Consider the following 14,036-nt stretch of genomic DNA (forward strand, 5'->3'; position numbering starts at 1 on the left):
TTAAGATAATAGTTTGACGTATGAACGAGTTGAGTTCTCGGTTTTTGAATTGTATCATGCTTTCAACTAGGAAGTAACTGAAGGTATAGTCTACAGAGATATTTTTCGATAGTATGGGTCTAATTGCAAATGGTGTCAGTGAAGCCACAGTTCCCAAGGTCTAGGTTACTGGTGCTGTTCTTCAAAGACAAATTTATCTGTTAAACTGATGAGGCTTGCTATACTACTTCCAAGAAAAGTTTGGAAGAGAGATTTTATTGTATTGAGATACCTGCCAAGTGTAAATTAAATTAAATAAGTGTGTTAATGTCTTCACCTTTATATACACTCCTGGAAATGGAAAAACGAACACATTGACACCGGTGTGTCAGACCCACCATACTTGCTCCGGACACTGCGAGAGGGCTGTACAAGCAATGATCACACGCACGGCACAGCGGACACACCAGGAACCGCGGTGTTGGCCGTCGAATGGCGCTAGCTACGCAGCATTTGTGCACCGCCGCCGTCAGTGTCAGCCAGTTTGCCGTGGCATACGGAGCTCCATCACAGTCTTTAACACTGGTAGCATGCCGTGACAGCGTGGACGTGAACCGTATGTGCAGTTGACGGACTTTCAGCGAGGGCGTATAGTGGGCATGCGGGAGGCCGGGTGGACGTACCGCCGAATTGCTCAACACGTGGGGCGTGAGGTCTCCACAGTACATCGATGTTGTCGCCAGTGGTCGGCTGAAAGTGCACGTGCCCGTCGACCTGGGACCGGACCGCAGCGACGCACGGATGCACGCCAAGACCGTAGGATCCTACGCAGTGCCGTAGGGGACCGCACCGCCACTTCCCAGCAAATTAGGGCCGCTGTTGCTCCTGGGGTATCGGCGAGGACCATTCGCAACCGTCTCCATGAAGCTGGGCTACGGTCCCGCACACCGTTAGGCCGCCTTCCGCTCACGCCCCAACATCGTGCAGCCCGCCTCCAGTGGTGTCGCGACAGGCGTGAATGGAGGGACGAATGGAGCCATCGTCTTCAGCGATGAGAGTCGCTTCTGCCTTGGTGCCAGTGATGGTCGTATGTGTGTTTGGCGCCTTGCAGGTGAGCGCCACAATGAGGACTGCATACGACCGAGGCACACAGGGCCAACACCCGGCATCATGGTGTGGGGAGCGATCTCCTACACTGGCCGTACACCTCTGGTGATCGTGGAGGGGACACTGAATAGTGCACGGTACATCCAAACCGTCATCGAACCCATCGTTCTACCATTCCTAGACCGGCAAGGGAACTTGCTGTTCCAACAGGACAATGCACATCCGCATGTTTCCCGTGCCACCCAACGTGCTCTAGAAGGTGTAAGTCAACTACCCCGGCCAACAAGATCTCCGGATCTGTCCCCCATTGAGCATGTTTGGGACTGGATGAAGCGTCGTCTCATGCGGTCTGCACGTCCAGCACGAACGCTGGTCCAACTGAGGCGCCAGGTGGAAATGGCATGGCAAGCCGTTCCACAGGACTACATCCAGCATCTCTACGATCGTCTCCATGGGAGAATAGCAGCCTGCATTGCTGCGAAAGGTGGATATACATTGTACTAGTGCCGACATTGTGAATGCTCTGTTGCCTGTGTCTACGTGCCTGTGGTTCTGTCAGTGTGATCATGTGATGTATCTGACCCCAGGAATGTGTCAATAAAGTTTCCCCTTCCTGGGAAAATGAATTCACGGTGTTCTTATTTCAATTTCCAGGAGTGTATATTAAATGGGCAGTTTTATACTATTGGTTATGAGTGTTTAAAATTATCCTACTATAATTAATTAATCAGATTCTTATGAGAGCTCATTTTAATTCCCTGTTAAATTTCATTGTAATTTGGTGACTAAAGCCGGTATTGGTTATGGAGTCTGAGTTGTTAGTCATTCTAATTAAATTGATGTTTGGAACTTCTGTTTGGGGTGGAAATCACAACACTGTGTTTCTTTAATGTACAAGGGGGGGGGGGGCAAAAAACGGGAAATTCATCTGAATGTCTTTATTTCTTAATATTTTTACACTAAATTCTGATCACCTCCCAAGTATCCTCCACTGACTGCAACGCTCTTCTTCAAACTGTCTTCCATTGTCCAAATCTGTTTTTAAATCTGCCTATCTGGGATGTTCTTTATGCCTTCCAGCAGTTTTTATTTTATCTCCTCCACAGAGGCAACTCGCTTTTCTTTCATGTCCCTTTTGAATCTGGGGAACAAGAGATATTTCAGGGGGATCTCTTCCAAACTTCTGGTGGATAGGGAGGGTGGACAATTGGTTTCGTGCCGTTTTTGGTCAAAAACTACTTTACAGAGAGAACAGTGTGGGCCAGCACCTTGTCATGACAGAAAAACAACTCAATTGTGCACCAAAGATCTGCCCTTTCCTTCCACATACTCTCCATCAATCTTTTTTAAAACTCCAAGTAGAACTCTTGATTGATAGTTTGACCAGGGAGAACGAACTCCGCTCTCTCAACACCTCTGCAATCGCAAAAAACAATTGAGCATTGTCTTGATTTTGACTTCCCTTGATGAGCGTTTTTGGGATGAGGAGAGACATTTGTCTTCCACTGGCTTGACTGCTGCTTTGTCTCAGGGTCATATCCATAGCACAACGATTCGCCACCAGTAATTACAATGGAAAAAATTAGAGTCCTCTTTGAGTTGATTCTGAAGCTAAAAACATGTCTGAAGTCGGAGCTCCCTTTGCTCGTCTGTGAGAAGGGGAGGGACAAATTTGGCTACACCCCTTCTCATGTGCAAATCTTCTGATAAAATCCTCTGAATTGAACTTCATGATATTCCAGACATCTCTCAGAGTTGATCAATGGTTCGGCGACGGTCTTCACTTTTGGATGTTGATGGGGCGTCCTGAACGGGGTTGGTATTCAATTGACATTTCTCCATTTTTAAAGTGAAGACCACTCTTAGACTCTTGTTTTACTTAGGGCAGCATCCCCATAAGCTGTCTTAAGCATACAATAGTTTCCGCAGCCGATTTACGGAACAAAAAACAAAATTTCACAGCCACGCCATCACGTTTTCGCCGAAATGGAAGAAATTATTTTGCTAAAAAAGCTGTCGCTGGCGAACCGATGCACTCACAGCGACACAACTTTGCACACTGACTCAGGTGGCGTGACCATAACGGACACCTGTCGAACAATGGGTTCCCCCACTCTCCCTCCCCACCGCAGCCCAATTCCCGCTACTTTTGAGTCCCCTATCGTGTTATTTAAATTTATGACTCTTATCAGGCAATCTAAGAAAGAGTATTTAAAATTTTAGTTATTTTACCACAGTTTTGCTGGAGTGTAAATATTTACTTTATGATATCAGAGTAGGTTGATTTAAGTGTTTTTGAGATTTAAAGAACTTCATATAATTGGTGAAATTTTGAAAGATCAGTGTATGCCTGTGTAAGCATATTGGTAAAATAAATGGCACGTTACATTATTAGCTATCTTTCCACACCAGAATCCTGCAGTCAAGTCTGACCCCCTCAAAGGATCACCCTCCTGTATCCTGTTCTTGTCAAAGACAGGTTTAAACTAGATTGGACTTTACCTGTATGTATGCAGTGGTCTAAATTTCAAACAGCCTTCCTTTAGGTCACAGTACTGAAATCTCTCTTTTTTTTTTACAAATCAAGCACTGATTGTAAGTATATGTTAATAAAAATAGCTATAAACATGAAATCAGCTGTATACAAGTGCTTTCGTTCTGCCACTCGAAGACTTTACTGAAACAGTTGTTTCAAAAAAATTTTAGATTCTGGAAATATTTTCGCAATTGGAAAAGTGGAGACAAATATTTATTGTGATGAATTTAATACTAATTATCAGAAACATGCATACAAAAACTGAAAATTAGTTAACCCCATTTCTTACATAGGTTTGGTAGTAAGAGTAATAACTAAGGTATTTTTATAGCAGATTGGTCACTGTGAGGGAATCTGCACAAGTAACATAACTTTCAAATAATGAAGTTTTAAGCACAACTGAACAAGCAACAAATCTTCTGTCTTCTTTTTATGTTAACAATAAAGACATTTAACAGCAGCATGAGTTACAGATACACAAAATTTACACTAACTCTGCAGACTTCCCTTTCAACAGAAGCAATGGAATCACATCTTGATAGCAGAATGAGATTTTCACTCTGCAGCGGAGTGTGTGCTGATACGAAACTTCCTGGCAGATTAAAACTGTGTGCCAGACCGATACTTGAACTCGGGAGCTATGCCTTTCATGGGCAAGTGCTCGACAATCTGTGTTACCCAAACGCGACTCACAACCCGACCTCACATCTTCAGTTCTGCCAGTGCCTCGTCTCCTACTTTCCAAGAGCACTTGCCCGTGAAAGGCAAAGGTCCCGAGTTCGAGTCTCGGTAAGGCACACAATTTTAATCTGTCAGGAAGTTTCACATCTTGAATGTCTAACTACCTAAATTATAGGCATTTACTCTGTGGAAACGGAATCTAAGCTTTTTACGATACCATAAGTGTGTTAATTTCGACAATATGTGCTCCAGAACCGCTACTACTTGCTTACGTAATGCCTAGATAGAAGTTAGGGCAACAAATTATTTTCTGATACTTCTCTGACAGTTCTTCACTAAGTTGATTTAACGTGGCTGGAAGTATACAGAATGAATATTGGATAAATAACAGATGGAATTATTGGTGAAAATTTCTTTCACTGTATCGTGAAACTATACTTTTTCTCCCTCTGTACAATAAAAACGTTACATCTTTTAAAGAACCTACTTATGGTTAAAAAATGTACACCACTTTTGCAAGTGTATACAGGCAAAAACTAATAAATAGGCACAGGTTGTTACTGTGTAACACTCACAGTTGAGAACATTAGTACTGAGTTCTTAACTCATGACTTAATCCACGCAAGTTCTAAGCCTACATTTCTACAGCCGAGTAACATAATATTTCAGTTTCTCTGTTATATGAAAAGGGCATTCTCTATGCGCATTAATTACTGTCCGGTACAATGCATACATGCAACATCAACTATTTTATAAGAAATATTGTATAAAACTTGCGTGACTAGGTAACAGGGTAAACACTGACGAATCGTCAAAGTTAGGGGAAACATGGCGGACAATTCGTCCTAATGTATATGAGCTCTAGATAAATATTACCTAGGTGAATCTAGCGTCTCTCGCTGGAGCCACGTTTATCCTTTAGCAGTCAAAGATATCTCACTAATCTTTCGTAGTGGGTGGCACGTTTAGTGTTATCTTTACGTACTTCTTTGGTCGGATGCGTTTTGTGAGCTGTCTGCTAGTGTTGTGTCACTGTAAGCTACGTGTTCTGCATTGCAGTTTTCCGTGTATTGATATTCCTGGGCATGTTAGACATGTCGTCTGGCGCGGTAAATATACATTCCTAAAATCTGATCAATGTTTTGTTTATCGTCATAATAAGCTTTGTTCCAAACTGCAGTATAATTAATACTAATTTGTGTTAAAAGTACCCAATGGCCCGCTTACCCTTGCAAAGTTGGACGAAAATGAAATTTAAATGCTAATATAGTTAAAGTAGACGAGATTATAGGCCGCTTGTAGTTGTACATTTTTAATAATGAAGACGCCCATGTTCAATTTAGCAATCACGTTGGCGAATAATGAATATTGGAACGGCGTGAAGTTAACTGTCCGATTCTTATGGAAGGAAGAAAGTGTGCTATAGTGCTTTTGTAGATTCCTTATAAAAGATAAAATTAAAGTGTACTAAACGAATGCCATATAGATTACATATTAAACGATGTCTTATCACTTCCGTTCTCCTGTGAGAAAATGTTAGCTCTACTAATCTAATGTGAAATATTTTATCTTTTGTATAGTCGTTTTTTACATGCATTTATATCCAAACAAATCGTTCCTGCAGAAATTGAAACACTTGATTTCCAGGTGAATTAGTTTCACGTAACTGTTACGTTGTTGTTTACTACTACTACTACTACTACTACTACTACTACTACTATTGCTGTTACCGCTTCTCTTACTGTTTTTATTTACTACTGCTGTTAGTAGTTGTACTAGTAGTAGTAGTAGTAACTACCATTGTGGTTAGTTAAACCTCACCCGACCAATTGGGAACTGCTGTAATGTATCTATATTATGTTCATTCGACTCGTTATGGAACGTTACCATAATTTGATAACGAACCGTAAGTTTTTAACGTATTTTCATCTGTGCAACAAGAAAAATGCAATTGTCTGGAAATTTTTCTTCGCTGTACCCTTAGAGCCATGATCTATAAAAGTGGATTCACATGAGTTAATGTATTGCATCAGTTTAACAATTCCCGAGATGCGTTTTTTTTTTTTTTTTATGGGTAGTATAGATTTTAATTGTTGTAAGCTAGTCCGCATGAAAATGGTCATTGATTCATAATCCACTGTAATAGAAGATAATTCAACATTTTGTTATTTGTGACTGATACTTTCATGTTGGTAAGTAATATATTGAGAGATTAGTGTTTTTAAATGTGCCTTAAATATGTTTATAGGAGCTGTATGTAATTGGGGCTGATTTCTCAGCTAGGTAAAGTGCCATGGACCTTAATCGGCATATTTTGTTTAGACAGTTGGTTTTATAGGATTGGTGGTATAACAAACCAGTGGGTGTCATATTCAGTCAAAAGAATAGAGAAAGTTGAACTTAGTAACTCAACCAATGTAGTCTGGGGACATTACTCTGACTGGGGAGCAATCACAAATGAGGGTCCCCGAGGCTCAGTCTTAGATTCGATATTGTTCCTCATATATGTAAACCATCTTCTATCTAACATACAGCAACCAGAGGTAATTCTTTTGCAGTTAGTACTATTATTGTAATTGGTCCAAGCATACATAGGGCAATGGTGAAGTTATTTTTAAAAGTATCATTGACTTGTTTTCTGTGAACGGTCTCGCCCTCAATTTTAAAAAGACAAACCATATTTATTCCTCTACATCTAGAGGTATTATACCAATAAGAGTGTCTCAAGGTGAGGAAATATTAATTAGGGTAAAATCTTCAAAGTTTGTAGGAGCCCCAAATTAATGAGAATTTGAACGAGAAGCAGCACATTCATAAAACAACTTTGTTCTGCCACATTTGCCCTTGAATCATTGCAAATATTGGTGAGAGACAAATCAGTAAGCGTACATATATTGCATATTTTCATTCAGCAATGTCATATTGAATAATGTTCTGGGGTAACTCATCTTTACGGAAGAAGGTTTTCATGGTAGTTTTGATTCATCTTTTATGGATCTTTTTGCATGATAGGTCAGAATAATGGGATCAAGCTATTTTACAATCACACAGCAAATTAATTTGTACATATGGTTACATTGTTAACATATTCAAGTTTCTTTTTTTGTTTACAAAAAGAAAAAGGTATACAGATGTTGAGTTAGTAAGTCTGACACTCTACATTTTACACCTTATAGTAATGGAAGTTCTTCTATGGAATAGGAGTTGTCAAGCAGGAACTCCATCAGTTTGTTTTCAAATTTTACTTTGGTGCCTGCGAAATATTTCATATCACTTGATAAATGATCAAAAATTTAAGTTTCGTAGTTGTGCTAAAGACAACTGTAATGTGGAGTAACAGATGTAATTCTTCCTCCTGGTATGGTAATTATGTACATCATTGTTCCTTTTGAACTACTGTGGATTATTTCCAACAAAATTCATGAGGGAATAGATATACTGTGAAGCAATAGTCAGAATGCCAAACTCTTTAAACAGATGTCTGTGGAATGATCATGCGTGAGCACCACATATTATTTTTATAATAGTTTTTGTGCACTGGAGACTTTCTTTCTTAAAGATGAGTTACCCTGGAACATAATTCCATATCACTCTACTATATGAAAATGTCAACTTACTGGTTTCTCTCCCACAGATTTGCAATGATTGCAAACACAAATGTGGCTGAACAAAGTTTTGGTATAAAAGTTCAAAAGTGTACATTTTCCAGTTTAAATTCTCATCATATGGACATGTAGGAATTTTGAAGTTTCTACCCTATTTATTACTTCCTTGCCATGTGTTACCTTACCATTAGAGTGATTTGATTAGTACCCCTACATGTGTAAAACTGAATATGTTCTCTTTTTAAAATTGAGGGTTAGACCATTTGCAGAAAACCAGTCAATGATACTGTTAAGAACTTTGTTTACCATTTCTTCTGTTGCTTAAAAACCTGAAGAAGAAGATGTAGTATTCACCCACAATCAACTTATAGATATCTTTGAGTTGAGCATTTTGACTAGTGCATCACAGTGTATTTATTCCCTCATGGAATATATGGTAAATCATTCACTGCATTTCAGAAGAAACAATGATGTAAATAATTACAATACCAGAAGAAAAATGACATCAATTACCTCCACATTAAGGTGGTCTTCAGTACAAAAGTAGATGCACAATGTGGCAACTAAAATTTCCGATAATTTGCCCAGTGACATAAAATATCCGACAAAGAGAAAAGTAAAATTCAAAAACAAACTTCCTTCATGACGACTCCTTCTATTCTGTAGAAGAATATCTATTATTGTTATGTGTAAAAGGGGTAGTAGGAATTACTGAGTAGCATGTTTACATCATTAAAAAAAAATCTTGTAAATGGTTAGCATGTAGGCATATTTGCAAAATAATTTGTGATATGAATATAAAATGACTCATTCCACATAATTACAATGTAGGCCATATCATGCAAACTATCCATGGAACATGAAATCAACTTACAATGAACATTGACAGCTAAAACATTTCTCATATAAAGCTACCTCTTCTTTAAGTTACTAAATTCCTTATTTAAATATATGTACAAAAGTGTCGGTAGATATAATTCATTGCTTGAGTGTCTGCTTCATAGCTTATTCCCACCAGAATTATTTCGTATGGTGTGCAGTATTTTTAGTATTTTGCCTTTAAGGTGTATTAAAACTAAATTACCATCATTATAGTGTGAACATTTTATTCTTCCATTTATTTATTTATTTATTTATTTTTTGTGATTTGTATTAAGGTGCCGCTTTGAAATGTTGCAGAATTGATTCCATTGTTGTGGCCACTGGAGACAAATCTTCAGAAAATAAATAACTGAGACTGAAGTAGTTTGTTTCCTTTGAAGCCATGAAATTGGGACAGTCAGTGTATCTTTTCACTAATGTAACACTTCCTCTGTTGGGATTAATTATTCAGTGTTTAAATTTACAATTATGGGGCAAAAACTGGCACACAGATACATGTAGAACACGTGTTCAGAAAGCAGTAATTTAAGATGTTTACTGTGATTCTGAAAATAAATACCTAACTGGTGGGTCACTTCACATTTTCACAAGAGAGTGTAGGCATCTGTTAAAAAATTATAATCAGATTAAAATAACTTCATAGTTGACAGACTGCAGTAGCAGGGGGGCAGTGTTGTCAGTGGGAACCAGTGATATTGGCCAAGGCCCTGCATGTGCTGACAAAACTGGCAACACAGTGAACTCATGGCATTTGATAAAGAACTATGGTGTTTTGGTGGATGGCTCCTACCACCTGACTCACAGAAACGTTTAGCAAACAGTAATTTTGATTCGAGTATGTGTGTTGTTGATATGTTTGTCTTCGCAAAATTATCTGGATAGACTCTAGTATGCTGCCAGATATGATCTCAGTGAACGTGGAGAAAATTTCATTCCTATTTATGGCACGTGGAATATGGAACTGAATTACTCTCTCATGGATCACAGAATTTCCTCTAGTTGCTCCAGTGGACACCATTTTTCATACTTTACTTCCTGTTATATACATACGGTTATAACACATACTAAAAATAACTTGTGTAGAAGCTTATCTATTTGATGGTAGTACGTCAAAGTAGAACTAAGGACAGTGCAGAGCAGAGGCGAAGAATGAAGCTCAGTGACATTAAAACACTATCAATAGCGTATCTTAATTTAAAGTTTGTTGGAAATGATATTTTTATCTTGCTAAATGTTATGAAGCTGGTGACTTAAGCTCTTAAGTTTAAGTACAACTTTTTTCCATAGTGTATGTTTTCTGTAATATTTTATTTTTAATAGTCTTTTATTGTCATTAAGTTATTTTCGATCTCTACAATTTTGAAAGTTCCATATTATCCTTGTGATACACTCACTACCTGGATATAAGACTAAAACAAAATAAATTAAATGTTTACACAGTGGGGTGGGGGCTGAAATTAACCTCTCTTGCCAGCAGAGAATTGCATGTAGTTTCAGGCATAAATTTATGGGGGTTTGTTTACTTAGTCTGATTTTATTTTATGCTCTCGGGCATTGAAATATTCTACATCAGTAGTTCTCAGAAACAAGAATATTCTTAGCACAGGTGCATTTTGTAAAAGGTCTTTAATTCAAACTGTATATCAAAGTCTGTTCAGGCAGCTGAGAACTGATGTGATGTATTGACTCTCTCATGGCAACTGACGTTAAAGCAAAACTCTCTTAAGTTATGCAAAGAAAGTACTGCATTTTCTCACTAACAAGAGTGCACGAAATCTTCTGTGTAACTGTTGTAGGAATAAGACTCAAGGCTTGCAGTAATTTTCTTGGATCATTACAGGATATTATTTTCATTGGTAATTACTCTGATGTGTAGTATGTCATTGCAACAGCCCTAGCACCCACAATAATGATATGAGCAGTATGTTATACAATTACAGTGATTGATTTCTAGGAATCCTGCCAGGAAACAGTATACAACTATGGGGCTAGAAATCATGTGCAACTTTCATTACCCCCCCCAGGGGGCTTGCCACTCTCTTGTGAGTACCTATATGCTTGGCTACAATGGGACCCCAGCATTTTCAGCATACTTCTCTTTCAGTGCTGCAAACCTACACTTAGACTTTACCTCTTCTGGTTTTCTGCCATATGATCTTTATGGTGTAGACCCTGCATGGACTTGGTTCATGATTTTGATCGTCATTTCCAGTTTCACTCCCAGCTCTATCTTCACCTTCCTGTAACAATTATATGGTCACCATAATTGGGTTTGATGTGCCATCGCTTCCACATTTTACAGAAGTGCGTGTCATGCAGGGAAGGCCGCCCACTGGGGTGTATGCTGTACCTCTGAGCCGTTCCACCCTGGCGCCCTTCCTTCCTGTCATCATAGTATGCCCAAAACCTGGTATGGTAGCCATCCTGTTGTTATTGGGGGGGGGGGGGGGGGGAAGGAGTTGTCAAGTACATGAATGATGGTAACTGCTTGACCATGCTGGGATTGCACTGTAGGTATCTGTGCTGCACACTCCCTGCATATTCCGTGGTGTACGTGCCTGTCATGGTCGGGGCTTGAGGTCTCCTAGCAGCAGATTACTGGTCAGGTAGCTTTTGCAGAGGCTGGGTGGCACCCATGGGGAGAGCCCCTATCCAAAGTTGGTGGCACCATGGTGGATAATTCACACATGAACCAACTTAAAATTTCTCCCACTGGGGCTCACAGGGCCCCAGCAATCTCTTTGAATGGAAAGGCCTCGTATGATGAAACAAAATATGATTGTAATGCATTCCCTTCCTTTGCCACGCAGTGGGAGGAACATAGGTCTAGACAGGGACTAAAACTCTCTCGCAATACCTGTTTCATACTAAGATCAACGGGAACATCTTTCTGATCACAAAGCCTTTATTTATTTTTTGTTGAACATATTGAAGACAAATACAGGCAAGTTCCAGACACCTCTAAGATGGAGAGTGTTCCCTCTTGATTAAAATGTTATATCCTGCCCAGTCACAGATGATGCTCTCTTGTGAAAAGTTGGGTGACATTTTCGTGACCATCACATCCTGCAAGAGTCTCAATATGATCCAGGGCATCATTTTTCCGGTGACCTTTTGCAATCTGATGATGAGCTATGGGCCATCTTAGTGCCGGGGTGTGCATTCATCCATCATGTCCATAGGGTACCAAGGGAAAACTTGCTACTGGGTCCTTCATTGTGGCTTCCAAGGTTGATACATTGCCTGAGAAAATCAAGGTGATGGTCTACTGCTGTGACATGAAACCTTACATTCCTCCTCCTACGAGATCCTTAAAGTGTATGAAATTCAGACATACGTCTTCCCATTGGATTGCTGTCTGCAGGGCTTGTGAATATCTGTTGCACATAAATGTTCCTTGTGCCGCCCCCCCCCCCCCCCCTTCCGTGTGTGTGTAAACTTAGAACTCCATTCTGCCCCCTTCCTGGATTGGTCCATTTTTAAATGTGAGAAGAAAATCTAGGAGTATAAGACCCTGTACAAGCTCGCATATCAGGAAGGCAGAAAAAAGGATGTGTGGCTTAATCACATACAAATGACAGTCTTGCACTACAGCTTCAAGGTCATCATCTTCTCTGTTGATGGTGCTAGCCACCTGCTGATGCCCCCTCCCCCCCCCCTCCCCCCCTCTCTCCAGGTGTTCGTGGGCCCTTCTGGTGCTTCCACCGCACCTGCTTCGGGAGCATTGGCTCACCTGCGAGGGACACTGGTTCCAGCTGGAGGCACGTCATCTTCCTCTGGCTTCTCTAGCTAGGAAGAGGTCCCTGGCACTCTCCCTTCCACAGATTTTGCTGGTTCACAGCTAGACACCATCCAGTGGCTGAAGGAACCACAACCTGCTGGCTGTTGGACTTCCCATTATACCTCTGGCTCTGAAACTAATTCAGGGGAATCTTGCTAGTCCTCGTCTTCTCAGGAGAAGGACAAAAGGAAGCCCTCAAAGATGAAGGAAACTCCAGTGGCCCCCATGCAACTGGACTCTGCCTGTTTCCTTCTGTGCCAAGGGTGGAGATCCTGTTGGTCCCTGAGGCACCAGATCTCCCCAGACAATGTGCGGTACATTTCCACCGAACCTATGCCAATAGATGTCTCATATGGTGGCAGCACTTGACCATTGCAGTTGTAACAGGATTTTTCCACCACCTGGCTGAGCTACGGCAGCTTTTTAGTGCTTACTCTGTATTCTGTATTGTTGTCCAGGAAACATAGTTTACAGCAACTCGGACCCCTGCCCTTTATGGCTACCGAGATTATTTTAAGAATCGTACTGACTATGAGAGGGTATCATGGGAGGGGGGGGGGGTTGTATTTATGTGCTGGACTCATGTGTACATAGTGAACTTGTGCTTCTTGATATACCTTTGGAAGCTGTAGCTGTACATTTTGCGGCACATTGGGGCCATGTAAGAGTGCCTGGGAATGAGACTGCTGATGCTGCAGCCAAGGCTGCAGTCCTCCTGCCTCGGCCAGCCTCCCATTGTGTCCCATCATCTGACATTAGTGGGGTTGTTTGTAAGAGGCTTGTCATTGTGGTGGGATACTCGGTCATCACTTCAAGGAAACAAGCTCCGGGCCGTAAAATCATTCCCAACTGCTTGGACAACCTCCTCCCGACCATCTCGGCGAGAAGAGGTCCTGCTGACCAGGTTGCGGATTGGGCATTGCCGGTTATTTTCTCTGCATCTTTGTAAGAACTTTCTGGTGTCCCCCCCCCCCCCCCCCCCTTCCTTGAGTTTTACTAGATTCTATGTGCTCTTACAATTGTGACTGGGCGCTAATGACCTCAGTAGCTGAGCGCCTTTAAACCCCGCCTCCCCTCCCCCCCCCCAAAAAAAAATAGTTACGGCACATTGGGATTTTACCCTTATGTAATGTCTATTTCCCTTCCAATGGTGTTGTGTTGCAGGAAGTACTGTCTACATTAGTCCTCATCTTCCCCCACCATTCCTAGTCATGGGCGACTTCAACACCCATAACCCTTCGTGGAATGGAACACTGGTCACTGGCTGTGGTAAAGACACTGAAACATTTACTGGTACAACCCAATTTTTGCCTTTTGAACTGTGGTGCCCCCACACATTTAAAGTGTCACACTGAACTTATTTGGCCATTGATCTTTCTTTTGCAGTTCTGGTCTTTTACCACCTATCCACTGGAGAGTCCACGATAACTTGTGTGGTAGTGGCCATTTCCCAATCTTCCTGTCC

At 40.9% G+C, this 14,036-nt stretch overlaps 1 protein-coding gene across 1 annotated transcript in view; it reads left to right on the plus strand.

The window, feature by feature from the left end:
- Window positions 1-5,186: 5,186 nt before the first annotated feature.
- The window catches only part of LOC126298003 (vesicle-fusing ATPase 1), an 88,978-nt gene continuing 80,128 nt past the window's right edge, over window positions 5,187-14,036 (plus strand). Inside the window, exon 1 of the mRNA XM_049989321.1 lies at window positions 5,187-5,412. Coding sequence (XP_049845278.1) covers window positions 5,389-5,412 — 24 coding nt within the window. The 5' untranslated portion in view covers window positions 5,187-5,388. The remainder of the gene's footprint in view (window positions 5,413-14,036) is intronic.

Source organism: Schistocerca gregaria, chromosome X (assembly GCF_023897955.1).
Source record: "Schistocerca gregaria isolate iqSchGreg1 chromosome X, iqSchGreg1.2, whole genome shotgun sequence".
NCBI classification, from domain to species: domain Eukaryota; kingdom Metazoa; phylum Arthropoda; class Insecta; order Orthoptera; family Acrididae; genus Schistocerca; species Schistocerca gregaria.